At 29.1% G+C, this 20,833-nt stretch overlaps 6 protein-coding genes across 12 annotated transcripts in view; 4 read left to right on the forward strand and 2 right to left on the reverse strand.

Moving 5' to 3' along the window:
* Positions 1-939: 939 nt before the first annotated feature.
* LOC108744457 (trafficking protein particle complex subunit 12) lies at positions 940-3,981 on the reverse strand. The gene is made up of 8 exons (XM_018480234.2): positions 3,303-3,981; positions 3,067-3,243; positions 2,875-3,008; positions 2,538-2,742; positions 2,328-2,471; positions 2,056-2,246; positions 1,718-1,949; positions 940-1,633 (listed from the first exon to the last, which is right to left on the reverse strand). The coding sequence occupies exons 1-8, from the start codon at positions 3,579-3,581 to the stop codon at positions 1,388-1,390; spliced, it is 1,608 nt and encodes a 535-aa protein (XP_018335736.1). The 5' UTR covers positions 3,582-3,981; the 3' UTR covers positions 940-1,387.
* Positions 3,982-6,053: 2,072 nt separating this feature from the next.
* On the forward strand, positions 6,054-7,687 carry LOC108744451 (phosphorylated adapter RNA export protein). Its single transcript, XM_018480220.2, has 5 exons — positions 6,054-6,210; positions 6,259-6,832; positions 6,888-6,979; positions 7,055-7,226; positions 7,316-7,687. Exons 1-5 carry the CDS (start codon positions 6,175-6,177, stop codon positions 7,588-7,590), a joined length of 1,149 nt encoding a protein of 382 aa, XP_018335722.1. The 5' UTR covers positions 6,054-6,174; the 3' UTR covers positions 7,591-7,687.
* A 46-nt stretch (positions 7,688-7,733) lies between these two features.
* LOC108744447 (transmembrane protein 245) lies at positions 7,734-12,412 on the forward strand. 2 transcript variants are annotated; one of them, XM_018480210.2, is made up of 11 exons: positions 7,734-7,858; positions 8,377-8,696; positions 8,759-8,990; positions 9,063-9,190; positions 9,244-9,870; positions 9,981-10,148; positions 10,201-10,387; positions 10,448-10,632; positions 10,689-10,917; positions 11,017-11,191; positions 11,976-12,411. In XM_018480210.2, the coding sequence occupies exons 2-11, from the start codon at positions 8,484-8,486 to the stop codon at positions 12,157-12,159; spliced, it is 2,328 nt and encodes a 775-aa protein (XP_018335712.1). In that variant the 5' UTR covers positions 7,734-7,858; positions 8,377-8,483; the 3' UTR covers positions 12,160-12,411. The 2 variants fall into 2 exon arrangements, with proteins under 2 accessions (XP_018335712.1, XP_018335711.1); XM_018480209.2 differs by lacking the exon at positions 7,734-7,858 and having other exon boundaries at positions 8,042-8,696; positions 11,976-12,412.
* A 283-nt stretch (positions 12,413-12,695) lies between these two features.
* On the forward strand, positions 12,696-13,855 carry LOC108744440 (ribosomal protein S6 kinase delta-1). Its single transcript, XM_025980835.1, has 5 exons — positions 12,696-12,873; positions 12,931-13,091; positions 13,146-13,257; positions 13,312-13,473; positions 13,532-13,855. The coding sequence occupies exons 1-5, from the start codon at positions 12,778-12,780 to the stop codon at positions 13,853-13,855; spliced, it is 855 nt and encodes a 284-aa protein (XP_025836620.1). The 5' UTR covers positions 12,696-12,777.
* Positions 13,856-15,370: 1,515 nt separating this feature from the next.
* The window catches only part of LOC108744449 (synaptotagmin-16), a 37,327-nt gene continuing 31,864 nt past the window's right edge, over positions 15,371-20,833 (forward strand). For both annotated transcript variants that reach the window (XM_018480213.1, XM_018480214.2), the window contains exons 1-2: positions 15,371-15,453; positions 15,849-15,944. In XM_018480213.1, the coding sequence (XP_018335715.1) occupies positions 15,450-15,453; positions 15,849-15,944 (100 nt within the window). In that variant the 5' untranslated portion in view covers positions 15,371-15,449. The remainder of the gene's footprint in view (positions 15,454-15,848; positions 15,945-20,833) is intronic.
* Positions 16,164-20,736, reverse strand: LOC108744452. Of its 5 annotated transcripts, none has more exons than XM_018480222.2 (6): positions 20,409-20,736; positions 20,225-20,357; positions 19,484-19,814; positions 18,915-19,058; positions 18,647-18,860; positions 16,164-18,527 (listed from the first exon to the last, which is right to left on the reverse strand). In XM_018480222.2, exons 2-6 carry the CDS (start codon positions 20,292-20,294, stop codon positions 18,357-18,359), a joined length of 930 nt encoding a protein of 309 aa, XP_018335724.1. In that variant the 5' UTR covers positions 20,295-20,357; positions 20,409-20,736; the 3' UTR covers positions 16,164-18,356. The 5 variants fall into 5 exon arrangements, with proteins under 5 accessions (XP_018335724.1, XP_018335727.1, XP_018335725.1 ...); XM_018480225.2 differs by having other exon boundaries at positions 19,484-19,664; positions 19,783-19,814; positions 20,225-20,736; XM_018480223.2 differs by having other exon boundaries at positions 16,164-18,092; positions 18,320-18,527; positions 20,225-20,736.

Raw genomic sequence — 20,833 nt, forward strand, 5'->3', positions numbered from 1 at the left:
GTATGCAGATAATTTAGTAAGTAATATCTTATATTTTTTCTTATTTTGTTTGTTTTAATAAAAATAAAAATTACTGAATTACAAGGCTAAAAAATTTCAATTTTTGTTCTTTAAGTATTTTTTAGTTTTTTGAAAATTAAACACACGTTAATTTGCATGCTTTTAATTTAACAAAATATGAACCAAAAAATACAATAAACATTTAGATATCTTCTACATTAGAGTATATATATATATTTTTTGGCAGTAAAAATTTGTGCTTCATCCAATCTTTCCTTTTTATACTGAAACTAATACCAAACCTTTAGTTCTTTTACCTGTTTCATATTTATATTTCAATATTAATTGGCATTGTAATTTGCTAAGTTTTAGACAATACGTTTTCAACTAAATGGTATATACATTCTAAATAGTTTTCTAGAGCTAATCTTGTTTAAATTTAAATGTAGAATATTCTACAACTATAATAATATGTAATTTAAATTTACATTAGTTAAAAGGTGACCATTTCTGCTTTGAAATAGTACAATGTAAAACTGAAATCATTTCTACCGTGTTTTTAAGGAAAAGAAACTTGGTCATACATTCGCTGTTTTCCTCTACATTTTAAAATATTGTGTTGGTAGGTATCAAAAGATCTTTCTTTTATTATTAAATAAGATCTAATCATGACTACATCTCTAAAAAAGCGTCCAACATGTGACTAGATAATGAAGCATTACATATAATTTACGTCTGTGGTACCTAGCATAGAACCTTTAATTTACAACGTTAAAAATCATCGTGTCGTATTGATGATTTTTAATTTAAATCCAAGGTATCACAAAAATTTAAAATCAAGCTAATTACTTCTATTTAACTACTTGTTATTATTTGTGGGAGTAAATTTAGTTTAAATTCAGAAGAATTATCTATATTCTGCGAAATAAAACAATAATGTAACTCAAACACATGCTGTTTATAAAATTTTCAATATAATGCAACATTACTTGTTCTGATAAATACACCGAGTAGGCCGAATGCATACATTGTTTTACAAACGCGGTAATACGTGCAAAAGATAAATACTGAAATTTTTTAAGTGAGCGATAACTCCTCGAGCTTACTTAGCGAATATTTCCAAACACATTTTACAAATATTTTTTGACTATAAAATTACAAACGTCAGTTTTTGGAGAATACAATGCTACATTAAATTAATAAAAACTTACACGCACAAATTTTCATTGAGATTTGTGCTTCATAACATTTATCCATTAGAATATTTTCTTAACGGTGGGTGACAATTATCGATTCATTTTGAGTGATTTATATTGGACCACATATATAGGTTGTTACAGATAATACTGGTACAAATTGCGTGAACATATAATAATTGACGATTGTTTTACCCATATAGTTTTTCTAAGATTTGTGTAGGTGCATCAGCTTGATATTTCGAAATTTGTCTAAGCAACGCAAATTTTTTCAATCTACCTTTAGATGATTCCATGTCGTATAAAGTGCACAAATTCAATAAAAGAGATTCCTGTAGAGCTTGTACAGGACTCTGAGCGATTGCCGCTTCCAAAACACCTATTGCTTCCTTTAAATGGCCTCCATATAAGAGACAAACTGCCATATTATTCAATATCTACAACATATATAACATAAATCTTCAAATGGGAAACAATTTTCTTTTAAGGATCTTGATCAGAACTTTGTTAAAATAACTCACCATAACGTTATTCGGTTCTAACAAGCTTGCTTTTTGAAAAAATGTGTAGGCTTCGTTAAACGAATTTTGAGCAACAGCTACAAGGCCGCGATCTACCAAATCACGTATTGTTTCTTCACCCCCTTTTAATTCACGTGCTTCATTAAAACAGGCCTCTGCCCCATTAATATCGCCAACTTGAAGATGTAAACGACCGAGAGCCGAGAGTAAAGCGCTTCGGGGTGCTCCTTCCCTAAATTTAACGTTTAATATAAATAATCTAAAGGGAAGACTTCCACAACATAATTTCAAATCTTATAATTTGTACAGATCTGATTCATCATAAATATTTGCAGTACCTTTGCGCTAATTGTCCTAAAATGTCCATTGCCAAGATATAATCTTTTAAAAGCAACGAACAATTGACTATAGAATGTAATATTCGAGTTTCACGGCCAGTCCAAAGTCTTATTGAATCATTTCTATCAGAAGATTTTATTTCAGTTGGACTGCCATCTTCACAAAGGCCATTTTTCAGATTTAAAAGCATCTAAAAAAGGTTAACCGTTTTAAATTCTACAAATTAAGAGATAAAACTATAGATGAAAACTTTATAATCACTAATACATACTTTTCGGACGGTAGAGAGAATATTGAATAATTTTGTTAATGATTCTTTAGGCTTTCCGCAGTGCATAGGGAGCTCTGCCAATAGTAAACGAAAAGAAAATGAAGCTATCGAACCACGTCGCCCCTTGTACATTTCTGGGTAGAACTAAAAAAGATGCAATTAATTTTTATAAATTAAATGTTCAAAATGAATATATTAACTATTACTCACTTCATAAAATAAATCAGGTTTATCAAGTTGATCAAATGGTTCAGCTTCTGCTTGAGCAAGTGTTGTTGACTTTGTTTTAACCAATAGAGAAATACGAGTAAACCATAATTGCAGTGAATGTGGTGAATGCTTAGTGGGATGACCTGTTCTACCTCTCCCTTGACCATAAATTGTTAAAAGCCTGGCAGTTAAATTTAGAGCAGCTCTGTAAAAATAAATGAATTAGACTTGACCTTTTATGATAATTCCTTTTTTACAAATTGAAATATACATTTTCTATTTATAAGCATCAACAATCTAACAATTAAATTTAAACATTAAATGTTAGTTATATTACCTATAAGCCCCAGCTTGCACCAATTCTCGAAGTCCTCTTTCATCTTGAGTAACATCAGCTGCCGTTAATGCTTTCCTCTGACAAGCTTCTGCTTCCCCAAGGCATACTGTTACAGCTTCTTCAATATTGTCTGTCTGTTGATATTATTACATTGGAATAAAGAATAAACACCTTAAAAATTATGAAACTTACAAATTCTTCTTCTACCAAAACTCCAGGCATTGTTAGAAGTTCTCTGTCAGGAAAATATGTTCCCAATGGTGATGTGGCACATGTTATTAAGCACTGCCGAGTTCGTTCACTTGGAATCCACGCATCCCTGCGACGATCAGCTTCAGAGTCAACAGATATTCGTGGAGTGAATCCATCCTTAAAATAATTTAACTTAAATATATGTATACACTTATACCATATTACACAATTATTACTTCTGATGAAATTCCCAGATTTGAACTTATTCCACTATCAGTACTTGAACCATTTCCTATCAAATCAAAAAAAGCTGCAGTAGGATCTTTTGGCTCATTAGATGTTTCAGAAAATATTCGACAAACAACTGGCTCAATTTTTGAGTTATCCTTTATATGAAAACTATTAAGTTTCTCGGTAGTTTCTTCTACATTTGAAAAGTCCTGGTTTCCTGTTTTATTTGTAGTTTCAGGCGTTCCAAAATATTTGCTCAAACTAGGTACTGATTGTTGTGACATTCTTCATAATATGTTATTTTAACCAGAAATTGTTATCACGTATTACAAATAATTTTAAATATTTAAAACGAATTTAATTCACAATTAGCTCTTTTCCAGCACAATTTTTATATTTTACCCACAATGTAATAACTTGTTTATTTACTTACTACACCGCCACTTCTCATTTCCTCTTTATAACGCGCAATAATTAAAAATCAATAAACCTATTAGTTTATTTTTACATTCACACAACATTAACTTCAATATCACACAAATTTTTCTCTATAATGGGGATCAAACAATTAATATTGTTTTTTCGCTTTCTAAAACTTATTTATTATTATTCTTTTTATTTTTTTATAAGGTTATAGGCATAGGTTGTAAAATGGGTTATAATTTATATGTTTATATCTTGTCTACATCTAAAACAATGACACATATCATAGAGCAATACATAAAATTTTTATAGTTCGTATGAATTCGGATCCATACGGAAATTCAAATCCGCCCCACTGACCGAGGTGGGTTCCGTTCCCGGATGATGCGCTATCTTTTTTACTTTTTTATTTGTCGTAATATAAATTTATTTAATAATACCTACCATTATTTTAAAATTGCTAATATATTTAAAACTACTCAAGTGTTCTCCGAAGAGCAAAGAATTCAGATGTTATCTACTATTTTTCGGAATATACAGGATGTAAAATAGGAAATAACTTTATTTAGTATGTTATATATGTGAAATTGTTTTAGTTTTGTTGGTATATAAATAAAACAATTTAACTTGATCTTTCAGTCAGAACTAACAGGAAAAGATTATAAGGTATTTAGAAGAAGAAGGTGTTATTGTATCATTATTACCGCGTTTAAACTTTTATGTTTTTGTCTACACCTATTAAACAATATCGTTTATGTTTACTTCAGGCTCTAAAATATTTCTAATTGGAATTTTTGCTTTTGCTTTCCTTTACCTTCACCTTGGCCGTAAAAAGCTTATTTGTTGTTTTAATTGAGAAATAGATAAAGACAAGTAACAGATAAAAAGAACACTTATCAATCCGATCGTACCGTTTCTACACGTTGCTTATATAAGCTTTAAAATCGTTTGAGCTTATATTCAGTAAACAGACGTGATACTTTATAAAGTTTTTAATTCGCCGCAATTCAAACTTCAGTAAGATGCGTGATAAATAGTTAACGTAACATTAGGTCAATGACTATTTTAAGTTATTATTTAATATTTATCGGCCTATTTCTTAATATTAAATAAACGTTTCGTTTGAACTGGCAACAGTAAGCGGATATTTGGCAGAGAAAACAACATGTTCTGTTTGTGCTGTAAGGGCAAGAAGAAAACCAGTTTGAGTTTCGAAAACAATAATCAAATGGAGCTTAAAGGTAAGGTGCCGAAGGTATACCTTTGTTTTTATTGAATACTCTACAGAGTGTTTTCAGTTAAGGATGAATCTTCACAAAATATAACAGAAAAATTTACTGTAATTGAAAGCAATTTAAGTGATCGCTACAGTAATAGAAAAGGTTCGCGGGAAAGGACATTATCCAATGCATCATCTTCGACCAGCGTTAGGTCGTTTCATAGTGCTAAATCAAGGTATTCCGAAAATTCGGATTTCTACAGTGTTTGCAGTGCTGATTCATACAAAAGTGCGTAGTAGTAATTACGCACAGCAAGGAGAGCACTTCTCACATCTTAAAGTGAAGCACTGTACACTTAGTTAATTCTCTTTTTCTTTATTTATTGTGTTGTAAATCCTTAAGTATCCAGCATGTAATTTTTATATGAAATTTTCACTTATTAATTAAAAAGTAACAATGTTTACAATAAATATAAGTACATTTGTTTAACAAAAACATGTTGCTTTAAATGTGTTTTTAATGTTAATCAATTTTATTTTTAAAAAGGTCAATGAATTCAAATATGTATCTTTGTTTTTTTTACCAATGAAAGATCTCTTTTTTTTTTAATATGCGATTTATATATAAACATATTGTCTGTCTCATTTATTTCTCCCCAACCATTCCTAATTATTAACTTATTAGTTCCTAATTAGCGGCTAAAGACGGCTTTCTGCTCTATATTCCAACTTTCCATTGTCGAAGAGAATTAAAAGCTAGTGCAAATGAAATACGCAAAAGTTGTTCTTTTTAAAGTGGAGAGAGATTTGCCGCTAATACTAACCGCAAACGTAACGTTAATAAGATGATTATCTGTATTTAATAGTTTATAAGTTAGTTATTCAAATATTTCTGATTTTTATTGCAAAAAATTTTCTGTATTAATTAACAAATTATACTCATAAATAACAAAATGTGTTTTGTGTTATTTTAGACACCACTGGGTTGGTCGGTGGGTACGTTATACACATGTTATACACAATTCGATCTCTTTCTATGGTCTGTGTTTTATAATTTTTCTCTTATCTATGATTTATCGTTCATCATAGATAATCGTTCATTTAATCTATGATCGTTCATTATCTATGATAAAGCTTAATTCTATACTTAATTCATAAAGTCCTGATAAAACTGGGATATTAGAAAAAACAGTTTAATGACAAATTTACAAAAACAATAATTTGTTGTGGAAGAAATGGAGTTGGAAGACGATATGGTGGAAGAAGGCGAGGTAGGCAGTACTTTTACATTTTAATTGAAACTAAAATGTATGTTACAGCTAACAGATGATTCTGACGACTGCTATAAACCTTTGCAAAGGCCTGTAGATTATTCGAAGAACCTAGTAAATCCACGATTACCGATTGAATTAGAACAGGATTCCGACGAAGAATCAGTATCATCTATTTCATCAGATAGTGATACTGGACAAAGAAAAAGTAAAAGACCAAAACTTAAGCCTCTTAGAAGAAGAGAAGAAAATAAACACAAAAAAAAGTATGATATTTGGAGCAGTAGAGCGCAAGAAGATTTATTATCTGAAACATTAACATCATGTGATGTTAGTAATGTAGATCGATCAAGAACTGTAGAAACATATGATTATACTCTTGGAGAGAAATTGTATGGTAGATCAGATTCAGAAAGAGTTAGTAACAAACGAACTCATAATGATAGAAAAAATCCAAACCTTAAGTTATATAAAGACAAAAAGAATTGTAACAAAGATGACAAGAAAATCAAAGGTACTTCAAGAACAATTTTTGATTTAAAATGCACAAGTGAAAACACAGCAGAAGAAATTGCTAAGGAATTGGCTAATAAGTTGTATGAAGAAAAAGAAGACTTATTAGGTAACATTGATAATTTATAATAAAGAATAATACTGATGTTATTGATTAATTTTAGTAAAAATTGTAGAAGTAATTGGCAAAGAAAAAGTATTTAAAATTTTTAAAGAAACCAAGAGAATTGAAGAAGATGGGGGAATGTTAATAATGGCAAGTAATCATTTAAAACATTTATATGTTTGTTTTATTTTTATTGTTCTTTTATTGACATAAATAACTTTTTAGAACCAAACTCGAAGGAGAACTCCAGGTGGTGTATTTCTTTTCCTTGTAAAGCATGATTCTGATTTAGAAGAAGAACAACTTGCCAAAATATTCGAAGATGAAAAACAAAAATTTAAGCATGCCCAGAAAATGAGGAAAAAGGTTCATAGAGACAAACTAAAGGCAAAGATAGGTAAGTGCATTATATATGCATTATTAAAATAGTTGTATAAGTAATAGTAATAATTATTATTAATACTTACATTTAATTTATTATTTTAGCAAAAGCAAAACAGGATTCTACTAGTTTACCTGAACTTTTATCAAGAGGAGAATTGTGTGTAGAAAAAAATATAAACAGAACTCGAAGAGAAAGTGATGAAACTTTTGTAAAAAATCCACCTCCTTCTCCAGTAACTGATATACATGAAAATAATGAGGAGATATCCTCAATAAATAATATGCAAAATGTTACTGCTGAAATTAACAGAAGACTCACCAATTATGAGGATGAATTTCTTGATTTGGGTTGTGAAAATAACATGGATCTTTTTTGAAAAGTAATGTTTGTTTTTGCGTTTTTATAACATGTTACATTTTATTATCAATAGTATGATAGTATTAGAGGCAAAGTTTTGATTAAGTTTATTTTGTTATTTTTTTTTTAACAGCAATATCAATGCAATGCAGAACAGTATTTAATGTGTGTATTTATTCACAATAATGCCACAAACTTAGCCCAGTTTTTAAATCCAAGAGACCATGACTACAAAATCACTAATATGTTATGCTGAATAAAATTTTTGTTTAATTTTTGCATTAATGGTAAGTCACTCTTAACTAATAATTGCACTCAATATTGGTAGAAATTTTTGAGTAAAACTGAAACATGAATCGAATATCAAACTAAAGTAATATCTTTTTTTATTAAAATTTGAGTTTGGGTTTTGATTAATAACTTACGACACCCTGTATGTTGCTAATCTATTTTTGTCATGACATTAGTGACATAACCTTAAATGTTTTGTTTATAGTGATGACAAATATTCAATATATAAAAGATAAAAAGTGTAATATGGATGAAATCTATTATTAGTCATGCTTAAAAATGTTTCTTTGGTTATAGAAACAGTTTAATAAATCGTAAAAAATGGATTATCGTTCACCATTAGAAAATGTATTTAGTTTTATCAGTGCATTACCACAAGGCCACGATAAGCCCATAAAACATGCATTTTATAATGCTATTGCTCTGTTTTTGCTAGTTCTTTGTGTAGGGGTTGGATATGCTTTATTGTTAATTTTAGAACCATTTTTGAAACCTTTAATGTGGGCTCTCTTAGTAGGATCAGTGCTGCACCCTTTCAAAAGGTCACTTGCAAAACAGCTGCAGTTATGGTTCAGCTCTCTAGAAGAAGCAGGGACCCCGTTTATTGTAGGATTGGCTTTAATGCCAGTTCAACTGATAAATTACACAGGGGACTTGATTGGAAATAAGCTGATGGAAAATTTGAAGATTATTGTAGCTGTTTCTGTTACCATTCCTATATTGCATTTCGCTTACAATTACACTCCAAAACTTCTTATAAGTGTAATGTTCAAAATAGTTGATCTGATACTTTATTTGGTTCAGTTTTTCCTTAATAACACCTCATCTATGTGGGTAATTAAAATTAATTAAATAAATATGTAAGCAAGAATAGATGACATTATTCATCTTTTTAGATTTCTGTATCATTACTTGGATACATTTCAATAATATATGTCTTGTGGAGGCCTGTTAATAACAAAGTATTTCATTGGGCATCTTTAGGAATATGGTTCTTAATTTCATGTTTCATTGCACACATGTTTGGTTCATTGTTTCAAAAATTTGTATTTATAGTACTGCAAGTAATATTTGCAATTGGATTCATCTACGAAGTAAATGACATACAAGCTGAAGCTACAGCTGCAGGTATGTTGTTTGTAATGATTTCAAATATTTTATTACTTACCTTCTTTATATTTATTGACTTTTTTATTTTAGGACATCCAATTACTTTTATTGAAGCTCTGGTATTGACTTTTAGAGGTTCACCTTCAACCCAAGCTGAAAAAGAATACTCAAAAGAGAGTACAGAAGGTGAAGAAGGTGACATTAAAGACCAAAATTTAGTAGGTTTATGTTTTTTTTTTTTGCAGAGTTAATTTACCTATATTGATTTTAGGAAGAAAAGATTGAAGATTTAACTGAATTTCAAGCCCAAGATGCTAAACTAGAGCTAAAGCATCCACCTAAGCAAAAAAGTACACAGTCTCTCATAGATGAGAAAACAAATTCCAAAACAAAGAAACGTTTTATTTTTACAAGATCACTGTCTCAGCCACAAATAAAAGCTAGAGCCTATGGTTTTCAACCATTTTCACAATTTAAAAGCATAAATAAAATAGGCAACAAACTTATCAATCCAGAACAAAACTCAAGTGATTTTTACATGTACCTGCTTCTTTGGGCTTGTGGCATTATGTTACTGTGGAAAAACCTTTTACTCTTACCTGTACTTTTGTTACCCATTGCCTTTTATTTAGTTAAAAACTTGGTCAACTATTTTGGAGTCTGTAGTTGGATAAAAGGGCAATGGGATCATATTACAGATCTTATTGAAAATTGGTGTTATGAACGTTACGATGCTTTAGTATCTTTATCAGTTAGAGGCCTTCTAAAATTACTCTACAAGGTGAACAGTGGAGTAAAAAATAATTTAAAAGAGAGCATCGACACCATAGCAAGTTCTGTTGTTATATTAATTCTTCTCATTTTTCTTACCTGTGCTTCAGTTTTTATTATAATTCAGGTAATAAATATTTGCAAATAATTATACCAGAAACATTTAACAAATGAAATTTAATTTAAATGTTATAATTAATAAGGGTGTAGTTTTGTAGTAGTTAATTATTATTTCAGGTATATGCTGAGGCTATTATGCTTGTAAAGATGACTAGTAATGTTATAAATCAAACCGTTGTTCATAATCCCGAATTGCAGCAACTTTTGCCTCCTTCATTTGATGAAACAGTTGACTCAATTCTTGATAATGCTTATCAGTATGGTCGCGAAGGATTATCAAAAGCTGTAAGTAACATTTTGAATTGAATTTTACATTTCTGAAACTGTGGCATTATAGGTAAAAGGAATGATGGCAGATGTTGATTCGGCAAAATCTGCAAAATTAGAGAACCAAGTTTTGGAACTCTGGGATCGAATTTATCAAAGATGGATGACTTCTGATGTTAAAAATGGTCCTGTTGTTTCTGATGAAGCAGTTATGACCACATGGGAAGCGTTTTATAACGACATTAAAAAGTCTCCTGGTATTTTTGATGCTTTAATGTTTATAATCATTTTATAACTGTATCATAATATTTTTGCAGAAATTTTCAATGTTAATGGACTGACTGAATTTGTGAAACAAAACATTGGAACTGTAAAATCTTTACTCGAATCATTATGGTCTATTGTGATAAGCAATGTGAGCTTAATATTAGGCTCATTTAGTACCTTCATGTCTATTGTACTGGGAGGAGGAACGGCGGTATTAAATTTCATACTAAACGTGGTAAATATCTGCGTTAGAGAAGTACTAAAAATTGCGTTTAATACCCTTCCTTTTAGATTGTCTTCTTGACCACATTGTTTTATTTGTTAAGTTTAAGTGGAGAGTTATACAAACCTATAGAAATTTTGACTAATATTTCTTCAAGCAGCAGTCGTTTTGGGTTGGCCTTAGAAGGTGCTATAAGTGGAGTTTTTAAGGCCTCTTTTAAAATGGCAGCTTTCTATGGTCTGTGGACGTGGCTAATCCATAATTTATTTAAAGTAAAAATCGTCTATTTGCCATCAGGTAAATTTTTTTAGAAATCCTTTTTCATTTTACGTTTTGCAAGTATGTATATGTAGAAATGAAGTCTGTTGAATAAATGACACAAATTAATTTTTACAGCAATAGCGACAATTTTGGGAGCGGTTCCATTTTTAGGTACATATTGGGCTTGCATCCCAGCTGTTTTGGATCTGTGGCTGGCCCAAGCTAAACCTTTTAGTGCTATTATGTTTGCAATATTTCAATTTTTACCGATAACTGTTGTTGATACCGCTATTTACAACGAAATTCAAGGGTAGGTAATGTTCTTTAAAATGTTACCGTTAAGTTTTAAAATATTAATTTTGTTAGGGGTAAAATTCAGACACTTGCAACATGTCTACCTCACTCATATTTTTATAACAAACTCTAAAATTTTGAAAATTGGATACCTTAGTTACTTGCTTTTCAAAAAAAAGTGAAAATTAAGACGCACCAATGTTCAAAAAAAAATTCAACAAATTTTTCTTTCTTTGTATAAAAGTGAAGTCATAAAAATATTTTTTCAAGCTTTACATACCTTATTTTTGGCATGCAATGGAAATATTTTGTTTTTTATGTGACTTATTGAAAAACGAAAAATTTGATTAGAAATATGGTATAGGAAATTGGGTGGGGGGAAGGTATATGAGACTTTCAAAATGCTTTTACAGTTTCACTCTTATTGGATCATAATCAAGAAGAATGAAAAATAAAATTAGTAAAGTAAATTTTTTACCTATTTATTCTGAAAAATTAATCAACTTTGAGATCTAAAACAATTAGAATTTTAGTATTTTGGGAACAAAAGTAATTTATAATAAATTGTATTAGGAGTACCAAAACACTTTGGAAATAATTTGACAAACTTATTAAACCGTTTTGACGAATTCGTTTGGGCTATTTAAGTGGTTTCGTTAAGAAGTTTAAATAAAATTAGTGAGATTAATCTCAAAATGTTTTTGTACTTCTAATACTGTTTGCTAGAAAATGTAGTTATATTATGTGTATGTATTATATCATATTGGATTTTTTTTTTTGAAAAAGCTGTTTCTTTTTAGTGGCGGACATCCTTACTTAACTGGTTTAGCAATAGCAGGAGGAATATTCTGTTTGGGCGTAGAAGGAGCAATAATTGGTCCCATTCTACTTTGTGGACTGTATGTTGTAGTCGATTTGTCATCAACTTTTTTTAAAGAGTCTCCCTCTAATGAATCGCTAAATATTCAACCATTGACAAGGTAAATGTTTAAATATTGACTGATAATTTTTAACAAATTCGAATTGACAAAAAGCCAAGTGATTTTGCGCTTTTAGTTGTTATTTATGCTTATTTAAGTGTAATTTGTTAGCTTCATAGTATAATGTAACGTGTTGCCAAAGGTTAACTTTTTATAGTATATTATTGTTCACAATTTTAATGATGTATAAAGTCGTGTTTTTAACTTAATTATATTTTATTTAAAGTTTTATACTCACTACCGTTTTCAGTAAAATAATATTAACAGAATTGTCTTTTTATTAGTTTTATATCTCATTCTTTTGAATTTTCATATTTTGGAAGAGCTGTTGTATTTTAATCCAATTAAGTCAATTTATTCAAGTGCTACAAAAATTATTTTAAAATGGTACAAATTATTTCAAAGTTTTTTAATGTGAAAAAGAGTGAATTGTTGTAGTTTTGGCTTTCTGAACGTATCTATTCAATTTAATATTCTATTGGCTAAATGGAACTTGTAACTTGTTGGCAGTTTTTATTTGTTGTAATTTTAAACGTCTCTTTCTAACCTCAGAAACGTAAGGCGTAAAGGGAGATTGTTAAAGCTTATTATTTATTTATAAATCACATAAAATAATGTTAAAATGGTTTCATATGAAGATAAATGGGTTAGAATATTTTTAGTGCAAGATACATCCCAACATAAAAAGGGATTTACGTTGTATAAAGTTGTTTCGATGGTATGCTCTTTCTTGATGTTTTTCTTAATTAAAACGTTTCATGTTTTGTTTTTTTAGTTGTACCCCAGAGATTGCCCAGATGCAGTAACTAAAGTTGTAGTGTGGAAGAGATTTAATGATTTTAAAAAACTCCATCGTGACGTAAAAGTAAAGTGCAAAAGTTTGAAATTTAAGAGTTTGCATTGCATAGCTATACCAAAAACGTCATACTTCAGAAGGTAAATATTTATATACTTATACAACATTGAAAAAGTTGATTTATTATTTTTAAGATTCCAAGAAAATGTAATAGAGGAGAGAAGAAATTTTATTTTAAATTTCTTAAACTTTATTGCCCAACATGGAGAGTTGTATACATCAGATGCTGTTGTTAATTTTTTTAAGGTAAGCTTCGAGAAATTTTAAAAAGAATATAAGTTTAGCTTAAGTATTCTTTAGTCAAGTTATACTCCATCAGAACTTCTTAGTAGTAATATAAGTAGTATTCGATCAGATTTAAATTTACCAGCAGAAACTGAATACTATACTGCCAATTCAGACAATGAAAGTGAAGCTGATTCGATTTCAACCATAAATAGTTTAAACAGTTGTTCAGTTCAGGTAAATTTCTCATTGACTGAAATAAAATATATTTCAGTCAATCTATAATTATTTGTAGATTGACTCATTACCTGATCCAGTGAATGATGATGTGAAGAATGTTTCTTCAGAAAATAATTCAAGTTTAACAAATGGTACTGATATTTATTTGGGTGATAAGCAAGATATTTGTTCATCAAGTGCAAATAGTTGTGGAAGTGTTTCAAGCATGGGCAATTACATATTGGAAGCTGCACAGTGTATAAGTAATGCTATCCAATTTGAGACCGAAAAGAAATATGAAGATGCATTTCAAGAGTATAAGACTGGAGTGGACATATTAATAAAAAACAGTAAAGGTGATCATCAATATTTATTTATTTATTTAAATCAAACAGGCTAAAAATCCATAATACAAAACAATTTCACACAATTAGCATTGTAAGGGTAATAAAAATTGCATACATTTATTCGATAATAAAATACTATGTAAGAGTTTTAAAACATTCTAATAAATCCAGTGAAATTGTTTTGTCAAAAACTATATTAATTTCGGTTTTATGGATATATTCTGAAACTATAAAATAAGAATATGATATTTTTTCTGTATTTCAGATGAGAAAAATGTAGAAACAAAAGAAAAAATCAGACAAAAAGTAGAAAAGTATTTGCTGAGACAGGAAAAGATTTATAATTTGTATTTGTCTGCCGAAATAAGAGATATAAAACAATATGTAATTAATCGAAATAACTAATTTAAATTTTTAATGATGTTTAATTATAGGTTTTAAACTATGCTGAAGATAACAAAAATGTGTCATGTATTCCTATTTCTGATTTATACAAATATAAAGTGATTAAAGTAGTTGGTTCTGGGATGGTGGTGCTTCACATTGATAATCAGCTTCTCTTTTATGCTAAGGTAAAACAAAAGAAAAATGTGATTCTGATTCTTTTAATTATAATAAAATTGAGTATTAAAATAGAACATATTAAAGTTAGGGAACTGAGTATTATTTTCTTTTTTTACATTTTTTGTAGGTAATCTATAAAACTTCGTCTTTTAATGAAGAAAATTTGATTTTACCGAATAATGTGCCTTACTTTGTGCAACTAAAGAATTATTTTAACTGTGAAAATGCCGTTTTCCTCATCTTACAATATTTAAGGTAAGAAAGTTATAAAAATGGCTTCAGCTTTATTAAAAAAAACATTCCATTAGCTGAAGTGATTTTTTAAAAAGTAACAGCTAAAAGATCCATAGTCAGGAAATTTAAAATTTTTATGTTTTAGTAGTAGTATATTTGTTGATTGTTGCTTAAATTGGATTTCTGTTCAGAAATTTATTCTCGTTGATTTCAATTTTTGTTGTTTTAATATACATATTTCATATTCCAGTACTCCATCACTTCAAGATTATATTAAGCAAACCGTTGAAGCTAACAAATTAAATTCTTCAGAATCGTTAGTTTTTGAAAACTTAAAAACCAAAGACTCGGCTGGGGAGGAATCCGACTGCAGCTATAGCGACTTAATAAATGATTACAAAAACACAAAAATGGCCCAGAAAGTAGAGGCATTAAACAGCAATGTTGCTGAAGAACAATCACAGAACCAAAATTCAGTTTTGAAAAAATCGAACCATGTTCTTTCCGATGAAGAGGCGAAAGTACCGCTTCTTGATACATCAGATTCCGAATGTTTTAATAAAAATAATACTAACGGCAGTATACTTGTTAAGTCACAAGAACTGCTCTCTGTCCTTGATGATACTCTTAGAGGGGAAAAAGAGATTGTAGAATTTGTGCACGAAGAGAAAGACAGTCCTTCCACTGAAGAATACGAGTTTATAAATAGCACCCAACTAGATGTAACATTTAGCGTCGAGTACGTTTTTGACGAAACGCCGAGTGATTTGCCACCTGTAACATCTGTAGTGAAGTGGTCAGCTCAGTTGCTTCTAGCTTTAGAAAAATTACATAATATGGATGTAATTTATGGGTAATATACTTTTATTCTGATAGTATTTTTAAAATATATATTTCTAATTAAATTTTATAATCAAGTTAAAATTACTATTTACGCTTTTCATTTAATTTTAGAAATCTTCAAATGAAACATCTTCTTTTGGATGAAAACGAAAACTTAGTTCTAGCTTATAAATGTTCCATTTCAAACGAACAAGAATTGCATATTGATAAGAATAATGTTATTGCACCAGAGTTGTATAATTTTCAAAAACTAACTCCTTCAGTTGACTGGTGGAATTACGGAATTATTTTGTATGAGCTGCTTGTTGGCATGGTGAATTTCTCTCAATATATATTGTTTTATAAGGAATTTCGAACTTTATTCTTGGCTTTATTTTACTTAAGATATATTTGTTTTATTTTCAGGAATTCAAGTTAGTTCATCCCGAAGAATTTACCTTTTACACCGTTCTCAGAATTCCCAAATACGTTCCATTAGAAGGAAGGTCTCTTTTAAAACAGGTAAGTTTATTCAGCTTTCTTAAAGATATCGAACTAAGTTAATTTCTTCGTGATAAATAGAAAATATTTTTTTTATTCTTTATAGCTAATTGTTTTTGATCCAAGAGAACGTTTAGGTAGCGGGGTAACCGGCACAGACGATATTAAGTCACACCCCTTCTTTAACAATATTTCATGGACTTTATTAAGCAATGATGGACATAATAATCAAACACAATAGATTTGACTTCTGACTTTTTAATATAAAAAGGTTCCCCCTATAGGCCTTTGGCGGTTTATTTAGAGGGGTAGTTAATCGATCTGTTTTCGTAAATGAAAATTACATTTCAATATAAACTTTGAAAATGAAGAGAAAATTCTGCAACTTATTTGTAACTTAATATGTACATTCAAAATTTAATGTGGTTGTTTACGTTTTCTGTAATTTTTAAGTAAAAAAAAGATAATTTATTGCTTTAGAACAGTATCACATATGACAAACAATCTATTATTTTGACTGTTGAAAACTACAGCTTTACACTTACTTGTTATAAGCATTTAGAAAAAGTGCACTTACTGTTTCAAAAATAGTACATTACTTTTATAAGGGAGACTACCAAGATCCCTACATGAAGTGATTTGTAGGTGTATATGTACCGCCTTGTGGTGAATTGAATTACACTTTAAACTGATTATTATGCACTTAATTTTGAGTTTTATATGGATGGGATTATGGTCTACAGTTCAATGGGAACTTATATATTGACTTTCTTAATCGAATCACGTTGAAAATAGGTTGAGATATTACAACCACTTATGGTTTTAGAAAGATCATAATGTGAGCTTGTAGGGGACATAAAGCAATCTGCGGATAAATACTTAGTTGTTGTGATGATAATGGGATGTAAAAAGACTTGCGTTTACCATTTACACATGCGACCATTTTACAGTAAAAATGTAGTATTTGCAAGGATGCGGGGCAGTCAGATCGTGATTGCTGCTTTTTACATTTTATCAGACTGATCTGCTAAAGGTCCTTTTATTGTTTAATTTATTCTAATGCAAGACCATTTCCTTCAGAAATCTTATATTCTTACTTGATATTTCAACTAAAGAACAAACCAAATAATATGAAATTTCGCCTGCCATTATTTTACATATGATCTGATAAATAATAATAGTCTGTCACCAGTGTTCATAGTATAAGCAGCTGTTCCATTAATCTTATCGTAGTACTTTAAGAAATTCATAAATGCTATTGTATGCTGTTGAGAATTCCTTTTTTTTTGAAATGCTTAAAAGTTTGCGTTGACAAAAGTCCAATATGAAATTATGATCTAGTCAATGTTATTTATTTATCAATATACATATTTACAATTTTTTTAATAATTTATTGATTTATGCATTTTGAAGGTAAAATTTTCTAAATTTTATTAGTTCTATAAACCGAAAGTACGTTTATGATGAGTAGCAACTTACATATTTATCATACATAAAACTTCAGTATTATTTATATAATGTCGATGTTAAGTTTCTTGTTTGGTTTATATATACTTACAAAAAATGTTAATTTGTAACATACCGTTAATCTTAATTAAAGTTAATAAATCAGGCAAGTTAGCTTAAAATATTTTATTCTCGTAACATATACCCACATTAAGGCTTTTTTTACATAGTAAAAAGTGTTATGCTTTACGCAAATAATTTATAAATAGTTACATTTTAAATGCACAGATATAAAGCATGTTCTAAAATATTGGTCGCTATATGCGTTTTTAATATTGTCTGATTTATAAGAGCAAACATCAGTGTTTGAGCGCATGTACATAAAAAATACAATTTGAATTGGAAATGTTAATAAGTATGGAAATACTGTTTGTGTTTTGTACTATAAAATACATATAATCAGATATTGAAATGCTACATTTGACTGTATTGTAATTTTGTGGGTTTTTATGCTTGATAAAAGAGATTTACTACTACATAATTGAAAACCGTACAGGTTAGGCGCAAAAAAAGGAAAGAATCATTAACGAAATTTCCTATAATTAGTGCATAAAAGACAAAACTCAACGATGGCAGTTTCAAGAGTGAGGTAGAATTTTTCTTAGCGAAAAAATATTTCAGTAATAGTATACTTAATACCAGTCACAGGTACATGTGGCATACCTATATAAAATTAAATATTAAAAAGAGAAATAACATTAGTAGTAAGTACACCAAAGGACGGTTAAGTCAATAGGGATGTATTTATGGTTCATGAATATGTTTAGCAATTTTAAGTTCCACGAAGAAGCAATATTTTATCGTTATTTTCTAATATTAAATGATGTTTTATGACTGAAATAGATTACTAAATTGTTTAAGCAAATAAAAAGCAGATAACAATATCATACCTAATCAAAATTGCTTAACAAAAGTCACCATACTTTTTTAAACTCGTGACTCAAGTGTATCTTCCTCTGATTCTAACGAAACACTGCTGCTGTGAATTTGATACAATTTTGTACCTTGTTCCATTTGTGAAGGGCATTTCTTTTGAAAAATTTGAACTCCTTCCGGTGAAGTTAAGGGTTTCAATTCCGGAGAATTCCTATCGACTTTCTACACAAAAAAATAATAATTCAATTATTAAAGTCAGTTTCTGTAAACATATTTTATTATTTTGAGAGATGGGCTATTTATTAGTAGTTAAAAGGATGTCTGTAGAAAGACTTTTTCACCTGTTGATCGTGTTTGTCACCCCCTTCTATTAAAGAAATTTTTAAAACTGTAAAGTCGACAACAAATAAAATTCTTATAATAAGCATGATCATCTGGGCAATCCAGCAAAGGCAGGAAACGTAGGCAGAGTAAATGCATATTTGTATATAAAGAAAAATTGATTGCTCCTTTTGGCTAAACGACAATGAATATATGTCTATTTGAGATGAACATCTAAAATGTAGGATCAATTAGATTAAAATTAAATTAACGAAGTTTAAAATTTACTCCTCATATAACAGCGATGCAGCAAGCTGGTAGCAAAAACTATAAAGGCCATTTTTTACTTTAAAAAGGGCTATTAACATTATAATAATAAACAGTAATGAGAATATTAACGTTGGGAATACAATTTTCCATGCTTGTTGCAGTCTGAAAAAGATTATGCATAAGTATTTTCATATAATATTATAAAATGAATGTGAATTGTTTACTAGAAAAAAATTAAATGGTAACCAGAGGTTCCCAATGCTTCGTGACGCGATGATTTCACTCAAAACATTCTTTTAATATGAAATGAAACTACAATTCGAACTCGAACGCGCAAAAGTTTCACGAAAGTGCTTGTATTCTAATGGCGCGAGTCTCACACTGTTTTTTATTAATTATTAAAAAAATAATAGATTTTCTCATTTGCTGTCTGTTTTGAGTATTTTGAGATGATATCTTGCAACTTTAATAATGTTTAGCATTTGTTTAAAAAATATCTTTGTTTTAATTAAAGAGTGATACCACTGAGGTCGAGCGATATATCCTTTGAATGTTACCATGGATTCTAAAAAAGTTTTTAAACTTACATTCCAACTTTATGTCCTCCACCTCCTTTAGGGCATAGCATAAATAATGTAATCCAAAAAGCGCAATAAATAAATGATAATACAAATGCAGTGGTGCAAAAATTACACCAAGTTTCACGGATGGGCCACTCAATTTCAGCATTTTTTACGGGCAATTCTACATCGTAAGACTTCTTTCTTCCTATAGAAGTGATATTTGTAGTAGAATTATCAATAATTAATTTCACATCAATAGGGCAATTTCCATCAAATAAATTAATTAGACCAGAAAATGTATACGCAGAACTAAAACTACTTACTCCGCCAATTATAAAAAGTAGTACGTGAATTTCTAAAAAGAAAATAATATTGTACTTCAACTTCATTATGTATTTTTTTTATTTGTTCTTTTATTTTTAATTATCTCCCATTTTTTATTATATTGTTTATTGTGGTACTATAATTATTTCCGTTATTACACTTTTTAGGGGATTCCACCAGTGTTATTCTTTACTCGTAATATTTTTAATTGCACTAACTAACTTTCCTTAAGGTTGAAAAATATTTTCATGATTAAGTGCTGTTAAATTTACATTTTTATTATTTTTTCTTTTATCTTAACTGAATTCCACACTGAATAATTCAACAAGTTACCCCAAATAAATGATCAGATACTGTTTATGCATGATAATGTAATAAATTATAATAGTAATGGAAGTTACATGGCGGGAAATTGTAATTCAAATATTTTTTTACTCTTACCTTGCCATATTTTAGAAACTCGTTCTGGTTTTTTCTCTATAAGTCGATAGTAAGTATCGAGAATAGCCATTTGGTTTCGGAGAAATATACTTTCATTACCACAACTTATTTCCTGAATGTGTTATGAGATCATCTAAAATAAACATCACGACTTTCCTGTCATCTCTATTTTAAAACTATTTACTTTTTGAAAGGGCAGTTTAATCCAATCAGTTTACACCATTGAAATGCATGCCCGCCTTTTAATTTCAAAGATTCCGAAATACATTTTAAATAATTTTTTATTACGGTAATTGTTTTTTATATTACTTATTGACTTTTCTAACACCGCCTTATTATCGAATTTAGATTGTATGTATTTGTGTTTCCTTTCTATTTCCTTACGCATCTGCGCCCACTTCGTCTGTTTGCTAGTAGAAGCCTTGGTAGAAGCATAGAAGTCGGATATTAAATGTTTATACCGAAATAGAAAAAACATACCGGTTTATAGTTTGCACCTTTTGTTAGTTAATTCAGAATAAAATTATAATATTTATATGTTACATTTAAAAACTTTTGATTCTATTTATTTTCCAAATATAATAAATTGTAAATATTTTAAAATTTTAT

The sequence above is a fragment of the Agrilus planipennis genome, unplaced genomic scaffold (assembly GCF_000699045.2).
Source record: "Agrilus planipennis isolate EAB-ADULT unplaced genomic scaffold, Apla_2.0 scaffold29, whole genome shotgun sequence".
NCBI classification, from domain to species: domain Eukaryota; kingdom Metazoa; phylum Arthropoda; class Insecta; order Coleoptera; family Buprestidae; genus Agrilus; species Agrilus planipennis.

Coding starts and splice junctions, on each gene's coding strand:
- LOC108744447 (XM_018480209.2), top strand. CDS start 8,184: ATGGATTATCGTTCACCATTAGAAAATGTATTTAGTTTTATCAGTGCA. Junction 10,388..10,447: donor CGACATTAAAAAGTCTCCTG/GTATTTTTGATG, acceptor ATATTTTTGCAG/AAATTTTCAATGTTAATGGA. Junction 11,192..11,975: donor ATTTACAACGAAATTCAAGG/GTAGGTAATGTT, acceptor GTTTCTTTTTAG/TGGCGGACATCCTTACTTAA.
- LOC108744451 (XM_018480220.2), top strand. CDS start 6,175: ATGGAGTTGGAAGACGATATGGTGGAAGAAGGCGAG. Junction 6,211..6,258: donor ATATGGTGGAAGAAGGCGAG/GTAGGCAGTACT, acceptor TGTATGTTACAG/CTAACAGATGATTCTGACGA. Junction 7,227..7,315: donor CAAACTAAAGGCAAAGATAG/GTAAGTGCATTA, acceptor TTATTATTTTAG/CAAAAGCAAAACAGGATTCT.
- LOC108744440 (XM_025980835.1), top strand. CDS start 12,778: ATGGTTTCATATGAAGATAAATGGGTTAGAATATTTTTAGTGCAAGAT. Junction 12,874..12,930: donor TGTATAAAGTTGTTTCGATG/GTATGCTCTTTC, acceptor TTGTTTTTTTAG/TTGTACCCCAGAGATTGCCC. Junction 13,258..13,311: donor CTGTTGTTAATTTTTTTAAG/GTAAGCTTCGAG, acceptor AGTATTCTTTAG/TCAAGTTATACTCCATCAGA.
- LOC108744457 (XM_018480234.2), bottom strand. CDS start 3,581: ATGTCACAACAATCAGTACCTAGTTTGAGCAAATATTTTGGAACGCCT. Junction 1,950..2,055: donor TTAGGACAATTAGCGCAAAG/GTACTGCAAATA, acceptor CGTTAAATTTAG/GGAAGGAGCACCCCGAAGCG. Junction 1,634..1,717: donor TAGAACCGAATAACGTTATG/GTGAGTTATTTT, acceptor TATATGTTGTAG/ATATTGAATAATATGGCAGT.
- LOC108744452 (XM_018480222.2), bottom strand. CDS start 20,294: ATGGCTATTCTCGATACTTACTATCGACTTATAGAGAAAAAACCAGAA. Junction 19,815..20,224: donor AGTTTCTAAAATATGGCAAG/GTAAGAGTAAAA, acceptor TTTTCTTTTTAG/AAATTCACGTACTACTTTTT. Junction 18,528..18,646: donor GTGACAAACACGATCAACAG/GTGAAAAAGTCT, acceptor TTTTTTGTGTAG/AAAGTCGATAGGAATTCTCC.